A 20,340-nucleotide genomic window follows, 5' to 3' on the forward strand; every position below is an offset into this window, starting at 1 on the left:
ATATCTGTAACGCCGCCATCCTCTTTTGAGAGGGAAGCATTGCTAAAGAGGTCTAGTCATTTGTACAAGCTTAGCCAGGCAGATTTGTTAGAAGTGAGGGGTTTGGCCATAGAAGATCCTCCTAACAGCCAGAGTTCCTTTGGGAAGGGAGCAGGCTTCCCGCAGACTACCGTGCTCCCTGGCTGGAGGTGACGTCATCAAGGTGGCTGTGGTTAAATAAATAATCCAGATAAAAAGCCACTGTAGCCACACCCCTATCCTACAGAATGACGTTTTTAAAGAATTTCTTTAAAACATTTCCACATTAAGGACATGGGAACTTAGGAGCAGGGCCTTTTCGGGGATGGTCCCAGCACTGTGGATACGCCTCCTTTAGGAACTGGAACCGTGTACTGCACTCCTGATTTTAGATGGCCATGGTCATTTGGGAGAGCCTTTCAGGCACTGAATAATTTCAAGGGAGCGCAGGTAATGCTGGATGGTTTTATTGCTTCTGTTGTGTGTCATTTGAGGCTTTATAAGGGCTTGTTTTTAGTATTTTTCCTCATTCTTTTAATACATCTTGAGACACTAGGAAAAGCAGGGTAGAAATGTTTTAAAGAAATAAATAAATGAAAAACGAAAGGCCAATGAAAAGCCTCACAACAGCCACCTTTATTTTCTTGAACACATCATCCGCTGAAACGGAAATGCTTTGTTGTTTAGTTGCACAGCAATTTGGCACCTGGTAAAAGGAACTGAATTGGCTTTGACTGATCTCTTTGATGGAAAGAAGACCGTAAGCAAATGCAGACTAATAATATACTGGCAGGTGTGTGTGGCTGTGTCTTTTTTTTTTTTTTTTTTAAGAGTGAGGCTTAGTGAATCACCGATGTCCTAGTTTAAACTTTTGTAATCAACTGCAAGCTCTCCAGTAATTTTGACTACAGATGTATGACTCAACACTCCTTCCTAACACACATTATGTAACTCTACACAACAAACTGTACCTTGCTAATCAGTCAGTGTGTATTCAGTGGGTGCCACTGAGATCCCCACAAGACCTACATCTGCTGGCAACTTTATTGCCTTTAGGAGTTCCAAAGGTTGCTTAAGCACTGAGGCAGATACTATAAGTAAAATTGGCATTTTCAGATGCTAAGAAAACTGGTTCAGTCATGGATTCCAGAAACTGGCCCATGATCGAATGCTGCAATCAAGTTTTCCAGTCATCTTTTACCCTAGTCATCCGTTGTGTCCACTATTCATGCAGTTATATTTCATCCGTTCTTCTGAGGTTTAGCTATCTGTTTCTACAGTGTACCTACTGAATACATTTGTACACACAGATTTCTTGTTTTAGTTTGTAGTTTTGTAAACTGCCTTTCAAAAAAACCCCAAAATTCCTTACAAGGCAAGTCACCAAAAATTAACAGCAATATATGAGGCAACACAATTAAAGACACACAATAACGCTGCAGTCAATAAATAACAGCAGCCAGCACAATAAAACCATAAACACATGAAAGAATGAAGCACCACAATAACATTGGCTGCAATTCCTCATGCAGCTGGGTTTCAACTGTGATGCCATATGCTGGCTTCTGTATAAGTGTGTGTTTCTTATCTCAGCTTTCCTGTTGCAGGCTATGCTATATTAAATTACCCCCCTGATCTCCGTTGTGCTTTTCTCCTCCTCCTCTCATTTAGTGAGATCTCTGAGGGCTTCACTAGAGGTTGGAAGAGATACTCAGAGACGTCACCACACTGTGCCTCTCCCTTTCCTCTTCACTGAGGTAAACTCAGTGTGTGCTGCGATATCCGTACGCACAAACACATTCTTGTGTCTCCCTGTTGGCAGCAGGGATTGCACAGCAGCACACAGTGTGATGATGACACATCTAAAGTTTTCCTATACGTCACTAGATGCCAGGAGCTGGGCAGAGGAGGAAGAGGAGTGGTATAGACTTGCCTCCCCATCCTGACACTTCCAGGGAGGAGGTAGAGGAAGAAAGGATAGATTTACAACAGTGGTTTGCGGGAGGTCACAACTCAGAGGGGGGGAAATGGGGAAATAATTGGAGAGGAGGAGCAGGCAGAGCCAGAGCAGCAGCTGACTGACACAATGTCAATAGAAAGCATTCCAGACCCACCATCTCCCAGAACCTGGCAAACCTTGAAAGTAGGAGAGCAAAGAACTTCAAGATAGAGGGCACTTAAAGGTAAAAGGACCCCTGACCATTAGGTCCAGTCGTGACCGACTCTGGGGTTGTGGCGTTCATCTCGCTTTATTGGCTGAGGGAGCCGGCGTACAGCTTCTGGGTCATGTGGCCAGCATGACTAAGCCGCTTCTGGCGAACCAGAGCAGCACACGGAAACGCTGTTTACCATCCCGCCAGAGTGGTACCTATTTATCTACTTGCACTTTGACATGCTTTCGAACTGCTAGGTTGGCAGGAGCAGGGACTGAGCAACAGGAGCTCACCCCGTCGCGGGGATCTGAACCGCCGACCTTCTGATCGGCAAGTCCTAGGCTCTGTGGTTTAACCCACAGCACCACCCACGTCCCTAGAGGGCACTTAGCAGCACCCATATGATGGTGAATGAGGAAGTGGGAGAGAAGGAGGGGTGGAGATTCACTTGGGAGAACGCCATTATCCAAGAGGCTGGGGACTATAGCCTCTCTCTGTAAAGTTTGAAATAAAAAGGGACTGTAAGAAACTTTTCCTTGTCCTTATACTTTCCTGGGCAACTGGCCGGGAGCCACTGACAGCACCCTGACACTAGGGCGGGAGAAGGAGACAGCGTGGCTGTAGCTCCGTGCTTCTTGTAAAATCTACTCATGGCTAGTGTTACAGAGGGTTGCTCTTGGCATCACTGGGTAGCTGCTGAGGCCCAAACTCCAACAGGGGGTCCATTGCTGACCTGACTGAGCTCTCTTTTTTGCTGTTGCCACCTGTCCTCTCGAAGTATGAGAGGAGCGAAGTGAATGAACATTTTCGACCCCATGTGGACAAAGTGCTGGGCTATATGGGCCTTTGTCCTGATCCTGCAAGCCCTTCTTAAGTTCTCATGTAGAAGCTGCCGCCACTTGTTTTGCCCTCTCCTTCTAGGCAGTGGTCCTAACTGGGCCTATAGGGAGAAGGCATATGTATGGGGCATCGGTAAGTACATAAGCGTATATTCCAACTTCTCCAGAGCCAAAACTGGGAAGCGCATCTTTATTTGGGGGCATATATTTTTTCCCCGTGTGAGATCACAACCCCGAAAAAGTGCTTTTGGGAGGCAAGTGTACGGCAGAACAGCATGCGAGATCATGTCAGCCAAAATGGCTGCCACAATCTCACACCCAAAAAAATGGGATGTTTTTTCAGGCACTTGGGAGGTATGCATAAATAAAGCCATGCTGGATGAAGCCAGGTGATCACAGGAAGCCCACAAACAGCATTTCCCAACTGCTCAGGTCCTGCTTTCGGGCTTCCCATAGACCATCTAGTTGGCCACTGTGAGATCAGGATTGCTAAGGAGAATGTTCTGTCAGTGCAAGAATTTCTACTTGTGCTATAAAACATTATTTCCTTCTCTCTCCCGCCTGCCCCCCCCCCGCCCTGGAGACCCCCTTAATGTCTTCTGGGCATGGCATGAGGCCTCTGTGGGGGCATGAGAAGGAGGTAAAGTCCTGTTGCACTAGTGCTAATCTGGGCAAAGATCCCCTATCTGTTACCTTAAATGCCCCTTGCCTCTGCCTCTCCTCCTCCTCCTCCCTTTCATGCCATTTGTTATGTACTGAGTTGAATAGGATCCAAAATGCAGCAGCCTGATTGGTCCTAGAACAATAGGATCCAAAATGCAGGAGTCTGATTGGTCCTACAACAATAGGATCCAAAATGCAGGAGTCTGATTGGTCCTAGAACAATAGGATTCAGAATGCAGCAGTCTGATTGGTCCTAGAACAATGCAGCAGTATGATTGGTCTGCAGGAGCCACTCAATCCAGCTCCAGGTGGAAGTGAATCCACAACCTGATTGGCCTGCAGGAGAACCCCGGAATTAGCCAATCACATGCAGCCCATTGTGTAAATAATGTATATAAAGCAAATATTTTGGGGAAACTTTCATTCCTCACTACTATGAGCTGAATAAAGAGCATGAATTCCACACTCGACTTCTGGTATATTTCACTATTAGTAGCAGTGTGGATTCTCCACACAACTTACTTTATATTTCCTTATGCATGCCACTTCCGCTCTGCTTTGCTCTAAGGAAAGGAGGAGATAGAAAGCCTCACTTGCGTTTGTGGGATATGGCAGGGCTGATTAGGAAACAGAGCTGCTGACCATGGTGTCAGGCATGTCCCGTCCCGTCCCCCCTCTTCCAAAGAAGGGCCTGAGGCAGTCACCACTATTCCACCCTCTCCCAGTGAGGGCGATGCTCTTTTATTGTACTTCTCCAACATCCAGCATTATTGGAAGGAAGTGGTGATTGTGGTGGGTTCATAGAAGACAACGCTGAAGCTCTGACGCACAGACAGATACACACAGACACAAATCCGGATCTAACATTGAATTCTAGAGAAACTACTACAGTGGTGCCTCGCAAGACGAAAAGAATCCGTTCTGTGATTCTCTTCGTCTAGCGGTTTTTTCGTCTTGCGAAGCAAGCCCATTGACGGATTAGCGGATTAGCGCTATTAGCGGCTTTTAGCGGCTTTTAGCAGCTTATCGGATCAGCTGATAAGCGGCTTAGCGGCTTAGAAAAAAGGGGGGAGGGGAAAAAAACCCGCAGGAACTTGCAAGACATTTTCGTCTTGCGAAGCAAGCCCATAGGAGATTCGTTTTGCGAAGCACCTCCAAAACGGAAAACTCTTTCGTCTAGTGAGTTTTCTGTCTTGCGAGGCATTCATCTTGCGGGGCACCACTGTACAGTGTTCTTTCTTTAGAATGAATGACAGAGAACCCAGCCTATGGTTCCTAGAAATAAGGAGCTTCCCGCAGTCCCCCACTTGAAAGAAGTTCAGTTTTACTGATCACATAGAACATACTCAAAGGTAGATAAAAACTACAAAACAGGGGGGAAAGGGCTTGATCATGGGCAGGAATATCATTGTAACAACAGAATTTGACAGAACAAAAAAAGCTGTCACTCCCTGCTTGCTGGCCAGTCTTTCTGGCGGACAACTTCACAGTTTGGATCACAAAAGATGGTTTCTGTGTACTATAGGCACCTCTTTGATGTACCGTAATTTGTATTAGAAAAGGGGGATCAAAAGCTTCCCAAGAAAGAAAGAAAGAAAGAAAGAAAGAAAGAAAGAAAGAAAGAAAGAAAGAAAGAAAGAGACTTCTAAAATCCAGAGTTCTAAGAAATGATGAAAATAGAAAAAGAAAAAAAAAACAGTGGACTATCAATGACACAGCATTACAGTGGTACCTCGGGTTAAGAACTTCATTCGTTCTGGAGGTCCGTTCTTAACCTGAAACTGTTCTTAACCTGAGGTACCACTTTAGCTAATGGGGCCTCCCGCTGCCACTGCGAAATTTCTGTGGAAATTCACCAGCTATCCAGGTGAGCTCTGAATAGTCCCTAGCTAAAAGTCCTTGGATTGAAAAGTAAGGATAAATTAAGCACCCACTCCTGTTGCAACGATACGCAATGATACACGAATACAAAAAAACCTAAGAGTTCCATGTGCTGACAATTGGCTGATTGACCAAATCCCAATAATACAGCATATAGTCGTACCTTGGTTCTTGAACGCCTTGGTACTTGTACGTTTTGGCTCCCAAATGCCAAAAACCCAGAAATAAGTGTTCTGGTTTTTGAAAGTTCTTTGGAAGGCAAACATCCAACATGGCTTCCACGGCTTCAGACTGAGCACAGGAAGCTCCTGCAGCCAATCGTAAGCAGCACCTTGGTTTTCTAATGATTCCGGCAATCAAATGGACTCCTGGAACGGATTAAGTTTGACAGCCAAGGTACCACTGTATTTGAGTGCAATCTCCTCTCTCCCCTGCAGCTGGAATTATGGGGAAATGTGATTCTCCTCCCCATGCCCTTCAAGCAGAAATGTTATCTTACAGAAAGCCTGGATCCTGCACAATATGTCAGTAACAATTATGTACCATATTTTTCGCTCTATAGGACGCACCCGACCATAGGACACACCTTGTTTTAGAGGGGGAGAACAAGAAAAAAAAAATCTCCCCCTCTCTGCTCAGCGCCCCTTCAGCGAAACGGCAGGAGAAAAGGAGCCCCTTCCATTTCTCCTCCTGCTTCGCTGAAGGGGCACTGCGCAGCTCTTCCTCTCTGCTGAAGCCAGGAGAGTCTTGCTCTCCTGGCTTGAGCGAAAGGAACCCAAAGCCTTTGGAGTGCAGTGCGAGTTCCCGCTGCGCTCCAAAGGCTTCAGGCGGCTATCCCTGAAGCCTGGAGAGCAAGAGGGGTCGGTGTGCACCGACCCCTCTCGCTCTCCAGGCTTCAGCGAAAGCAATGCGTAGCCTCTGGAGCGCAGAGGGAGCGCACCCTCTGCGCTTCGGAGGCTTCGCGTTGCTATCGCTGAAGCCAAGGAGCCTGCATTCGCTCCATAGGACGCACACATATTTCCCCTTAATTTTTGGAAGGGAAAAAGTGCGTCCTATAGAGCGAAAAATTCGGTAGTCATTGCATTTTAAAAAATACGGAATATGATTCAGCCAATGTTAGGTGCTTTTAAATCCCATGGTTTTATATGGGAGGAATTTAAACGGATACTTAACTCTTCCACCAAATTTAATTGGGCTTTAAAAATGTATAACTTGGCAGCATCATGCCTACTGTCTAGGCATGGTTGGTACCAAACGCATATTCATATGATACTACGATAGTAGCACAGATCATGATTTTTATCTTCTTTATATTTATGGCCCTTGCAGCCATAGAACCTCCCTGAAATAAGTAATCACCTTCTTATTAAAGTAGACAACACAGTCAGTGCATTCAGTATTCAGTTCGTTGCCTAACATAGAGAGCAAGCCCACTTAGGAAACTGTTCTGATTCACCCGTGTTAATAACATTTAAATATTTTACAGCTTGCTGCTTTGCATGCATAAAATGAATCAGCCATCACTCTTGTAAAGTTAATTGGTGATGCAACCTGATTCGTTTAGAAGAGAAAGAAATGTGCTACCCCAAACCATTGTTATTAGAGATCCTGTTTGTTTTTCCTGACTCCCTTGTGCGGTACCTGTTCCTGTCTTTAAACAAGGGAATCTTGAATGGCAAAACCACCAGTGAGTTTTGAGAGTCAGCAACTAGCACCCTACGGACCAAATCAGGCCCTGTGAAGTTAGCGTCTGCCCTGCCACACCACCCCTCCAGAAATGTCTATTTCAGGCAGTACAAGAAGGAGAGAAGTATAAAACAGGAAAACATGTTACGAGGGCGAGCAAGGCATCTTTTTACACAGCCCATGCCTTTTCCTTTTTCTGCTTATACATGCCTGCTTTAATCTCTCTCACACATACATAAACTAGTGAGTGACAGAGATAACAGTGAGAGTACAGGGTGAATACTGTATAATGTTATCGAGATGCAGACAGAGGGAGTGTAGGGCCATTGCTCAACTTCACAGATCTACGGTTGCCTATTACAGATGAGAAAGAGATACAATGCGCACTAAGGCACCGCCATATCGACACATGTGCATTGCAGCAAAATCAGCATGTGTACAATTATCACACCAGTCATGTGATGGAGGTGCTTTTTATTCAAGATTACTTTCACACCTGGGATTTCTTGTGTTGCTTAGGCAAACATTTGACCAGCGTTAACGTGGAGGAAAAAGTGAAAGAGGGGCCATTTGTAAATGTGAAAGGGCAGCAGTATAGCATGTGTATCCAGAATGTGGTAGCTAGACTGGTGACTGGGAGTGGCTGCTGGGACCACATAACACCGGTCCTGAGATATCTGCATTGGCTCCCAGTATGTTTCCAAGCACAATTCAAAGTGTTGGTGCTGACCTTTAAAGCCCTAAACGGCTTCAGTCCTGTATACCTGAAGGAGCGTTTCTACCCCCATCATTCAGCCCAGACACTGAGGTCCAGCGCCGAGGGCCTTCTGGCGGTTCCCTCATTGCGAGAAGTGAGGTTACAGGGAACCAGACAGAGCGCCTTCTCGGTAGTGGCGCCTGCCCTGTGGAAGGCCCTCCCGTCAGATGTCAAGGAAATAAGCAGCTACCCTATTTTTAAAGGACATCTGAAGGAGCTGCACAGAGTGGCTGGGGAAACTCAGCCAGATGGGGGGGGGGTATAAATAAATTATTATTATAAATAATTATAAATTATTATTATTATTATTATTATTATTATTATTATTATTATTATTATCATCATCATCATCAGTGCAGCATTCACAGTGGGATCATGTGTAACGCCACAATACCATCAAGAGCACAAATAATCATTAATATGCAATGAATGTGGAGGGGCCCCAAGGTTTTCCTAAGTGATGTAGATGTCATATCTGGAGTAGAGAGAACCTCTTCATAAAATAACTAAGTTGCTAATTTATAGTGTTCTCAACATAGCCATCCTCCATTGAAAAGTGGCATGCAGATCTGATAAAATAAATTTAAAATGTCAAGGTAGACACAGTCTTCATTATTGCTGTTGTTCTTCTAGTTTTTCTGGTCATCACTGATGGCATAATACCAGGATATGGTTTATACTTAGCCTACAAAATGAATTCTGCCTTTAACTCTGCACAATGAAGTGAGGCATGCCATGTTAAGGTTATATATGCAAGCTTAAGACACACAACTGGATGCAATACAATACAGTGCACATGAGCAAGTGCATAGTGCCTTTCCGAAACCTTTGAACAAACACAATCAGCAGCACCACATCTGGATTAGACAGAAGTGTTTCAGAATCAATGGGAACAACTTTCAAGCGGGGTTGAGTCCCTGTTCGTCCTGATCTTGCACTGGTTTCAGCAGGGAAATTTGCTTTGCAAACTTGTGTATTTTAATTAGGCAAACTTGAATTTTAAAACCGTTTATATGAGGAGAGATTTGTACTAAAATGCTGATAAATTTTCATGAGGACGTTGTTAAAAAAATGCAAACTGATGTGGAAATGTGGAGGAATGAACCCGAGACTGGAAAAATGAACCAAAACTGACATATTCAATTCATCCCCCACACTAAAGGAGCTCTCTAAAAGCTTCCCATGAAACATTCTGAAATCAGTACTTAGGAGAGATCCAAAAGTTCTCCAAGAAGTGGCTGACAAGCACCAGCAGACCAATGCAAAGAAGCTTCCATGGTTGCAGATTGCTTCTGTAAAGAAATCCTAATCTCTTGCTTTCATGAGCATCAAAAGGCATAAAAAGGCTCTCACCAAATTCACCGAAAAGAAAACAGTAAATTAAAACTGAAAAGGAGAAAGAGATCCTGAGGTTTGGCTCAACTCTGTACACTGTACATGTATTAGCTTTGATGCATTATTAGAACTGAAATAACTTTCACCCGTTTCAAGGAAAAGGGTTTCTTTTTTCAGGCATGAGATCAAAGCGAAAGGGGCTAAAGGGTATTTTGGATCTCAAGCACAAGGAACTTTCAAACAAGTGAGTCATGATTGTTTATGTACCTAGAAATGTTGTGATAGAGAAAGCTCTTTTTATGAGGTGCAGTAACAACAGCGTAAATCAAGCATTAACCAGAAGTAGACAGCAAATTCTCTATATTTTTCAAAAGACCTCTACGGGAGCAGAATTTTAGGGAAGGCCCAAAGTAGTTCTGTTTTTAGTAGCATAAAGGCAGTCAGACAAGAGGCGCCACTGTATCTTTGTCCCAAAGCATAACAGTGTTTAATATAAAAGAATAACCAAAACAATACAAAGCAGCTGATCAAGCCACTTGCAGGAAAGTGGCCATGAAGTACAGTAGGTTGAAGCTCACATCTGACATTTGATTGGCTCTTCAAGTCCTTGCATAAGGAAGTAACTGGGCTAAAAAATTAACACCCATATACCGAGCTGCATGGGACTTGTCTACAAAGCAAGTCAGAGTGCAAAAATTAATGTGTTCCCGTTAGACCAACAGTTCAATTTCCAACATACCCTTTGGTGACAAAACTTTCAGACCTATGAATCCATAGCAGTGTCCAGCTAAAAGTTCGGAGCCAATCAGTCTCTGACACCCAGCCGATTCTAAACACAACACTGCACGCCGAATGCCTCCACAATAAACCAATTGCCACTTTTCTTGAAAGGCCAGACTAAGTATTAATCATTTGTAAATTATCTTTTATTTTTAAGTATGCACATGTAAAACAACCAACTAACACCGAGACCATGCAAGAGGTAAAAAATATGGATGGCAAACTCATGACACATGGAGGGGCTTTCTTAATTTGCTGAACATAAAGCTTTAGATTTTCAATTTAATTTTAAAATGAAGGACACATGGGGGGGATGGCAGCTATTCCTTCGATATACAGTGGTATCTCTGGTTACATACTTAATTCGTTCCGGAGGTCCGTTCTTAACCTGAAACTGTTCTTAACCTGAAGCACCACCTTAGCTAATGGGGCCTCCCGGTGCTGCCGTGCCGCCACCACACGATTACTGTTCTCATCCTGAAGCAAAGTTCTTAACCCGAGGTACTATTTCTGGGTTAGCGGAGTCTGTAACCTGAAGCGTATGTAACCCGAGGTACCACTGTACTGGGAGCCATTCATCATATACAGACAAAACATAGAAACAGCTATGAGAGATCACCGTAATTGTCCACAGAAGCTTCCCCTCTTCTTTCTGCAATTTCGTTAACTTGTTTGCTTGATCCCATTCTATCTTCCCCTTTGTCTTCTATCATTCATTTGGTTTTAGTTTCTTTAACTCATTGGTCTCTCACTTTCCAGGTGAATTTACTTCCATCTTTAAGCCTAAAACTCTATCTACCCAGTTATCACTGTGTTTCTTTTCCTTCATTTTCCCCCCTTGCATATATTTTATTCCTGTTGTCTTGGATATCTTACTACTTTCTAATTGATTGATAAAAATATTTATGTACAGCAATGTCATGAAAATATTTCAAAGTGATTTACAACAATAAAACAAAAAAACTGCAATAAAAAATATTACAAAGTTTTTAAATTTCTTTAAAAATTGCTCTTCTTCTCTCCGATCTGAATTTTATTCTCTTCAGTCTAATAATATTGCCCTTACTAAATTATCTAACACACAAAGAAAGTCAACCCCCTCTTCCTCTTCCTTCTCCTCCTTCTCTTGATAGTATTGACTGTTTTCTTTATAATAATCTTTTTCTGCTATCTTCCACAGAAACAAGTTTAAAGGTAAAGGTACCCCTGCCCGTACGGGCCAGTCTTGACAGACTCTAGGGTTGTGCGCTCATCTCACTCTAGAGGCCGGGAACCAGCGCTGTCCACAGACACTTCTGGGTCACGTGGCCAGCGTGACGAAGCTGCTCCGGCGACCGGCACCAGAGCAGCACACGGAAACGCCGTTTACCTTCCCGCTATAAAGCGGTACCTTTAAAACAATTTTTAAAAATGCTAAAATCCCTCCAGACTGGTGCTTTATTCTGTAACATTGTGCGCTAATGGTGGATTTGTGCTGGACTGCCAACACATCTTTCTACAGTGGTGCCTCGCAAGACGAAAATAATCCGTTCCGCGAGTCTCTTCGTCTAGCGGTTTTTTCGTCTTGCGAAGCAACCCTATTAGCGGCTTAGCGGATTAGCGCTATTAGCGGTTTAGCGGCTATTAAAGGCTTAGCGGCTTAGCGGCTTAGGAAAAGGGGGGAAGCGAAAAAAATCGCAAGACTCGCAAGACGTTTTCGTCTTGCGAAGCAAGCCCATAGGGAAATACGTCACGCGAAGCGCATCGAAAAACGGAAAACCCTTTCGTCTAGCGGGTTTTTCGTCTTGCGAGGCATTCGTCTTGCGGGGCACCACTGTACTTCATTAGTTGTTCTGTGATGCTTCCCCAGTGTTACTACATTATTGCTTTCTGAAAGGTCACTCCTGCACTATAGTGCAACAAAAGCAAGCCAATACCTCCCACCCCCCAACCTGGAATGTTTGTGGTATTAAAAAACCCCGCAGGATTTCGGCAGGAAGCTACAGTTCATTCACCAGCTGGAAATGAACCCTTGCTATGTTTAAAAGTGCAGTGAGATAATAGGTTTTGTTTTTTTCTTGAATGGGTCAGTAAATCTTTGACGAAAACAAAAGTCGAGGATGAGATGAGCTCTCGTTAGAAAAATGAGATTGCAGGAGAAAGTAAAAAAAAACACACAAAAAAACACCACACAATCCCAGGATACTCCCCTTAAGGTCATTAGCTCAGGTTCATGAAGTGTGGCCACAGATTTTAAAAATACAAATTGCAAAAATACCTAGAACACACACAAGCAAAATATACGACGTGAGCACGTACCCAAAATATAATCCGAGTGCATTCACAGCCCGTGGGTTATATGTCAACCAAATCCACAACATATAAATAGGTTATAAGTGACCATGTATATTTTGGATTCAGCCAAGAGATCATAGGATGCAGCATAAACAGGGAAAGACCTGATCTGCCATGAGATGGACCCAATGCCACTGGAGATCCACTGATACGCCTGCAGAAAGCTCCTGTGGTGTAGACAGAAGTATCCCGTTCCTGGTGGGGGTCAGAATGGGGCAATATGGGGGTGGAGGTAGCTGAGGTCCTCATCCGCGGGTCTTCTGCTGGTTCCCTCACTGCAAGAAGCGAAGTTACAGGGAACCAGCCAGAGGGCCTTCTCGGTGGTGGCACCCGCCCTGTGGAACACCCTCCCTTCAGATGTCAAGGAGATAAAGAACTACACGACTTTTAGAAGACATCTGAAGGTGGCCCTGTACCAGTAAGTTTTTTTTGTTTGATGTTTTATTATGTTTTTATATATACTGTAAGCCACCCAGAGTGGCTGGGGAAATGCAGCCAGATGGGCGGGGTATGAATAATAAAATTAATAGTAGTAGTAGCTTCGGATCTGCAGACTCCCAAGCTCCCACATTCCCTGACATGCCCCTCCAGAAAAATATACTAGTGAGGATCTGGGAATCATCACAATGCACAGATTTTCAGGGGATCCTAGTTGTTGCCCCTCTTTTATTTGCGTATTTATATCCTACTTGTAAAGATGAGCCTTCAGAAAGCATCAGGCAGTAACTTAATGAACACAAAGCGATAATAACCTGCTTTATTTTTCTTTATTTTCACGCTGCCACAGGCAGGTATGCTGATTCGGTTTCGGATGAATAAATGCTAGCAATGGTTTTAGGAAACATATGTCCTCTTGTTGGAAATCCCCGTCCTCCAATACGGAATGCAGTTATCTTCCCTGGACACTTGGTATGTGGAAACATCTTGAGAAAGGAAGCGTGATCCCAGCTGAACTGATAAACAGCTCCCTTTACCTAATTTTTAAAATACACACACACTCACACAATCACACCGTCATCATCCCCTTCCGATATGATTGCCAAATTTTAAGTTTCTTCCCTGATTTGTATATCCTGCAGATGTGTCTCCTTGAATTCCCCACTCTATTAAACTTTTGGCATTATATTAAAGGAAACAAGTATTTACCTGGACCAGAAAGCTAACCCCTTTTTTACATCAGTAAGAGCTGACCTAGTTTTTGCTGAGGAAGTAAGCCTGTCTCAGGGCTGCGCCACTTCAGACTGAAGGTGTGGCCTAGATCAGAGATACACAACCATTTCCTTGCCCCACATGCACCCTGCACATAGAAAAACGGTACGTCTGAGAGAAGGTTATATACTGGAACTTTCCTCCCAAACGTCTAGTTTATTATGTGCAGCAAAATGTTGCATGAAGGACAGTCCAGTGAACCTCCACAGGCAGCCTGAATTGGTACAACCCAGACATATTTGCTACCTCTCTGTGAAAGCTAGGCCAGAACTGGATGAAATTTCGCACGTGAAATGCCAGAAATGAGCAGGGCATGATTTAGCCAAAAGCTAAGCACATTTATATCCCACTGCTTTCAGTCGGAGAAAGCGACACATGTGCTTAACACTTCCATTGCAATTAATGGTGCTGAAAAAGCTTAACTTGGGACAGGCTCTTGTCCGCTGTACCTGCAGCACTTCAGTTAAGCCTGTTAAAAGCTGGAACAAAGCCTAAAATATACATGATTATTGGCCCATGGTTATTTGCAGCACAGTTCTGTGTGTCCTGCTAAGTTCAATAGGAATTACTTCTAGGTAAATGTGTATAGGATTGCCTGCCTTTTGGTGCCTCAACTGCCACTGTTTTGCTCTCTTATCTAGTTCTTACCTTTATTACAGGGAATGGGAAACTAAGATCATGTTATGTAAAAAGAAAAATGAAAACATTTTCCCCAATCCCATCTTTATTTTCACCTCTCTACTTAATTCTGAATGGAGCTCCATCAATTTGTTTTGTTTTGTTTAATTAAATTCTGGCCAGATCAGTGAAATTCAAGCTGATGGGCAATCATATTTCCAGGCTGGGGTATGAACAAAAAAAAATTGATCACATGTTTGACTCACATATTCTGCATTTCCAGTACTGTTAAATTCCTTATCCACTTCTGATGTCACCACATGGTATGCTTGGTAGGCAGGTGTTTACTATGTTATTCCCTGAGCCCAGCGAGACACCTCCCAAAAGTGATTGTGGCTAGTACCCATTGAAACTGGTAGGCCAGAAGGTAGGAAGACCAACAGTAGGTGGCGATAGAGCCAATGAAAGGCAGACTCACTCCATGACTGATTGTAAATAAGAAGGCAGGAAGGTAGGGGTTGCTGAGGGCAAAGTTTGATCTGGCAGTGCCCCTTTCCTCTAAAGGATCAGCCCCCACTGCTCAATGGGTTGGTTGGTTGGTTTCTGTTTGTTTGCTTGTTTTTTAATGGTCCAGGGATACAGCTACTGAAATAGGAGTGAGGTATGCTTTCTTCATACTGATCATCACAGAAGCAAGGGCAGGAAGAAGAGGGAGCAGTCTCCCTGAGCATAAAAGCATCTATTCTTGCTCAGACTCTTCATTTGCAAACTAGCACCCAACCTCTTCACCCTCTTCTGTTGTCCTCTTAACCCTCTACAAAGGACAGTGAAAACTACCACAAGTTAATTTGTGACTTCACTGGAACACCATGCATTGAATTATTGAAGAACCACATCCAGTCTCCAAAGTGCTTTTCTATATGATGTGGTTGTGACACTTGTGATTTCCTTCCCTGCCATAAAAGCCGGGTTTCTCGTTTTTCAAAGAGTGGTGATCTGCAATTATGTGGCTTTAACTTCAGATAGATTCTCACATGCAATTTAATGCTGGAAATTTCCAAATGGCTGACATGAAAAGTTAGCAAGTCTGACAAGTTGGTGGGGAAGAGAACAGAAAATGCCAGAGCTGGATATTGCTGGTGGGGCAAGTGCTACTGCACTCTGATCTTGCTTTTGAACTTCCCATGGACATCTGTGTGTGAGAACAGGATGGTGGACTAGGTGGGCCTTTGGCCTGATCCTGCCGGCTCTCTGTGTGTTCTTATGATGTGTGTATTGTTCTGGTGCAAACAAAGGCTAATCCCTGAAAATGGAAGCAGGGAGGCATTATCTGGCATAAACTGTGAGCTAAGTGGCAGCTGGAAAGGAGTATTTCATCCCCTCACGTTAATCCAGCCTTTCTCAACCTGTGGGTCCCCAGATGTTGTTGAACTACAACTCCCATCACCCCCCAGCTAGCAAGGCCAGAGCTCAGTGATGATGGGAGTTGTAGTCCAACAACATCTGGGGACCCACAGGTTGAGAACCGCTGCCGGTTAATCCAACATCTTCAGGTGTGTGTAACATAAAGGTGCCGTTTGGGTGGGGCAGAGGGGTGGATAATTTTCTCCTCACATTGACTCTACATAGTAAGAACGGTCTATTATTGTTTGCTTCTCATGTTTGAACCACAATGGTGTCACCGTCACCACAGTTCTGGCCCTACCATTAGGCAAAGTGAGGCAGCCACTTCAGGGAGCGGCTGTTATTCCCACCCTTCCTGAGTTGGTGCTCCACTTGTCTTGGTGCTTGTTTGCTTGTATCGGGATTATATGTGAAATCTGTGGATATATCTGGAAAAATGAAAACAGAATGGCACTGAGCTCCAAAGGTGGGGGGTGGGGCTTATAAAGGAGGCACCTACCCCTTTCCCCTTCTGTAGTGATTCACAGGAGACCCATTCTGCTCCCATTTGCAAAGGGGTCCCAGGGCCTAATTTGGCCTGGAACAAGGCTTCTTATTTACAACAACCTCAAGGAAGATGCAGCTCTCTCTTTCTACAAAAGAGCACAGCTCCTTCTTAGCCTGCCACTCTAAGCAGCTTACAAGAGTCATCACACTAAGGAGAGATCATGGCGCAAGGTGACAAAATAGTGTCTTAAGTGGGCCAGGCTGGTGCCTGATGCTCCACTGGATAGCTGCCTCACGTGGGTGCTTATAACATCACACGGTCAACCAGCCCTGTGCTTTTCTAGGTTACGGAATCACTGTGACCAATTAATCATGACTTGGAATTAAAGCAGATAACGGGTGATAATCCACACTGAGGAAACCATTAGAAAAGGAAAAGAGGAGGGATAAAGAGAAGCGAAACATGGAAGGAGAAGTGAAGCAGCAACTTGCATGAAGATGTTAAACACAGAACGTGAGGGTTATAATTTTTGGGAAGTATCTTAAGCACAAAGCTCTAATTGCCCATCAACATGCACAAGAACCGCAAAGCTGCATCATGACCGCTGATTTGACACAAGTGTTGGTGTTGGTTAATGCTCTGGCGGAAACAAATTCATTTATAAAAAGAACACTACCCAGAGTCTTGGGGCTATTTACAGCATCACCCAGAAGCATTGCAAACTGGAACTGAAAATAGTTTTAACGCCAGTCATTAACAATCCTGCTCCCACATCACACTGCTCCCACATCACATAAAGGGGGATTCATGCCCCTTTGTGGGAAGCTGATCTATGGGCCGTTAGTTCTTCCCACATAAACATATAATCATAGCCACATCAATCTGTTAGTCACAGATTGCCCATGGCAGCCAAGAATAAAAGCTATATTCATTGATACAAATCTATGACAACTATGTTAAAACTCTTAAATGCATGCAGAAATAAGCATTATGACTATTCACAAGGCTAGTAACTGATGATATCACAAACATCCTAGCTTGTTAAGTTACCGGTAATTAACTCTGGTCATCAAGTAAAGCCCAATGAGAACTGATCAGACACTTTGTAGTTTTCTTCTTTGGAGTTTGTGACACAACTACATTTTTTAAGTTGTTGATGCTCATTTTATTTCACTCCATGTCTTTTTTATTTACCTTCCTTTATTCAATTTTTTTGTCTTGTACACATTTGGATGATTTATTTTATGTGCTTCTTATTTTGTTTGCTTGGCGCTGGTCATTCACCATATCAATTAAATAAGATGTGATTTAATTTGAGTCACCCGCTAGCAGAGGGATAAAAACCCACTGGCACAATTCAACCCAGAGGTGATAAAATTGAACTTATCAACTGGTACAAAACCATTTAATTACAACTTGAGGCTACCTTTGAATTTCTTTTGATTTGAGAATGACCAGATTCAGGCCAGTGATCCAAGTGTTCTGGGCCGGCTGTGGTCTCCCTGCTGGTTTCTGATTACTGTTAGACAGTTACACTCTAAATAATGCTAACTCTGGTTTTCTATTTGCAAAGATTTGATTAAAAGTTTCTGATTGCAGTTAAGGGGGGAACCGAGATCTGTGTTAGCTGTGGCTAAGATAGTTACTATACCCTTTTTATTATTACCATAAATGTAGAACACACACAAAAGCACATTATTTTAAGTGGCGAAAACAACACTGAGACCGTCATTGTCCCACAAGTTCTCATTTCAATGGTTTATGAAGAAAAAATTATCGCTCTGTAGATGTAACCAGTGACGTTACTTCTTTTATAACAGAAGTAATGTACACACAGAATGGTGAACACACATTTTTGAAATGACATGTTCCGTGTTCTGATTTTTAGTTTGAAATCTCTTGCCCAGGGGCAGGAATGCCTTCTGAAAGCATTCTGGTACTAAGTGTCGCTAATAAATTCCAATAAATAATTCTCATAAATGCCTCAGCTAAAGGGGGAAAGTAGCGAAATGGAAGGGAAAGCACCCATTGCTTGATCAGCAACAATCCACACCAATGCACTATTTTTAAGGGAGCTATTTCATAATACCTTGCACTTTTAATAAAGAACATCTCTTGGCTCAAGGTGCCATAGGCGACTTCATGTGTGAAGTGGGCCTCTCTCCTCATGTGTGTGGGGCAGGAAATTGGTTCAGTGCCAAGGACTGCTCTGAAAACTTACCGTGATACAAATCGCTATAGCCCGTTTGATTACTTTAGCGTACCTCTTAAAAGACCTTGTTTTCATTCAGACTTTTTGCAGATATACTTTGGTGGTGGTGGCACATCGTAAGCGTGCAGGAAACCATTCCTGACCTGTGGAATTGTCTTTTTTCTTTTTTTTTTATAAGAAGTCCTCCTGTTTGCTGACTCTGGGTCTAACATACACATGGATCGCTTGCTATCCTTCACTAGGAATGGAGAGCTGATGGCTTTCCCGGCTGTTGGTGGGACTGCAACTCCCATCAGCTCTGACTCCTGGTTGGGGCTGATGGGAGCTAATTAGAATAATTTAAAGACGAAATACAACAGGGTGAACTGGATGAGGGTGTACGTGACAAGAATGAACATGCAGAGAGGGAAAGCACTGCGAGGCCATGGAGGATTCTGAGGACAATAAGCTTGGTACAGGATCCAGGAGTAGCTAGGAAGCCATTGCAGGGATTTAAGGAGGAGTCACAAGACAAGAGTTTGAGAATTTGAGTTCTCTTCATAGAATCATAGAATTGTAGGGGGACCCTGAAGATTCATCTAGTCCAACACCCCTGCAATGCAGAAATATGCAGCTGTCCCATAGGGGGGTCGAACCAGCAACCTTGGTGTTATCGGCACCATGCTCTCACACTGTCCAAGCTGACGATAATTAATTATCTTTGTTATCGACTTCGGAATTTCTTGTCATATAATTCCCATTCCCACCCCTCATCATCTTGTTAAAAGACTTGGCAGATCAAAGTTTTTCAGTCCTTGAAAGTTAGAGTCTTTTGAAACAGAGCATTATTATTAAAATTTATTTTTTTAAAAGGTGAAGTCTCATCAGCACAGGAATGGTTGTATCTGAAACAAACACCAGGTTATACAATCAGCAGCTTAGAAACATAAGTATCTCCATTCCAAATCAGCGGCTTTCCCTGGTTTTGTTCTTTCTTCGCCACCCAGTTGTGCCATGGACAGTTCTTCTCTGTCAAATGTAACTTGAAGAGTTTTTATTTGTGTCTATGAAAAGCAGAATTGTCCTATTAATGGAAGGGCCGCCCTCTTCCTCTTTTACTTTTGAGATGGCCAGCTGAACGCCTGAGTTTTCGCCTTTCTTGATGATGGTGTTTCTCTGCTTCCTGCTGCTTTTTCTGTTGCTCTGACTGAAAACAATGCAGAAAATACCCAAGTAAATACTGCACTTCCAAACCATACTGATGTACCAAGAGAGATGGAGAAAATATTACTTTATTCTAGTCAAATCCAAAAATGCCACAATTTACTAAGTAGTCACCCAAGAATTATTACTGCCGCGTTGTCTTGGGTGTATCAGCAAGCTATTAACTTTATCTTCTAGTTTCATGTACAAGCACATTTAATTATATTTAATCCTGTGTACCCCTTGTTTGTTCTGATTTTTAATAAAGAAAGAAAAAAGTGCATTTGGGGGGAAATCTAATAAAAACAACCATAGATAGAGAGGTAGATAGATAGATAGATAGAAGATAGATAGATAGATAGATAGATAGATAGATAGATGATAGATAGATAGATAGACAGACAGACAGAACAAGCTCAATTAAGGGTGCAATCCTGTGCCTTATAGAACTGAGTAGACATGTACAAGATTATACTGCAAGGCACTTTGTTTAAAGACACCCATGTTTCCATTTGTTCCCAATTTCCTTCTTACCACCAGTGTGTAGTCATCAGTAGGTTGGGGATACCACTAGAAAAATATTTGATGCTGGGCGGAACATTCTTCCGCCCCCAACTTGTGCCTTCAGTTTGTGCTAGAGCTGTGCTGGGTTCAAACTGACCCCCCCCCCACCATCCCATATAAATGACTGAATAGAATTCCTAGCTTCCAAGGAGAGTCCTCCAGCAGCTTACAGAGATTCAGCAGCTTGCCTAGCTCACTGCTCCTACCCACAGCCAGAA

The 20,340-nt window shown here is 43.3% G+C and overlaps 1 protein-coding gene across 1 annotated transcript in view; it reads right to left on the minus strand.

Annotated features, from left to right (window-relative positions):
- Positions 1–19,200: 19,200 nt before the first annotated feature.
- Positions 19,201–20,340, minus strand: part of NOL10 (nucleolar protein 10) — a 40,392-nt gene continuing 39,252 nt past the window's right edge. Inside the window, exon 21 of the mRNA XM_081189105.1 lies at positions 19,201–19,562. Within this exon, the coding sequence (XP_081045231.1) occupies positions 19,443–19,562 (120 nt within the window). The 3' untranslated portion in view covers positions 19,201–19,442. The remainder of the gene's footprint in view (positions 19,563–20,340) is intronic.

This window comes from Podarcis bocagei, assembly GCF_964188305.1.
Source record: "Podarcis bocagei genome assembly, chromosome: 3".
Lineage (NCBI taxonomy): Eukaryota > Metazoa > Chordata > Lepidosauria > Squamata > Lacertidae > Podarcis > Podarcis bocagei.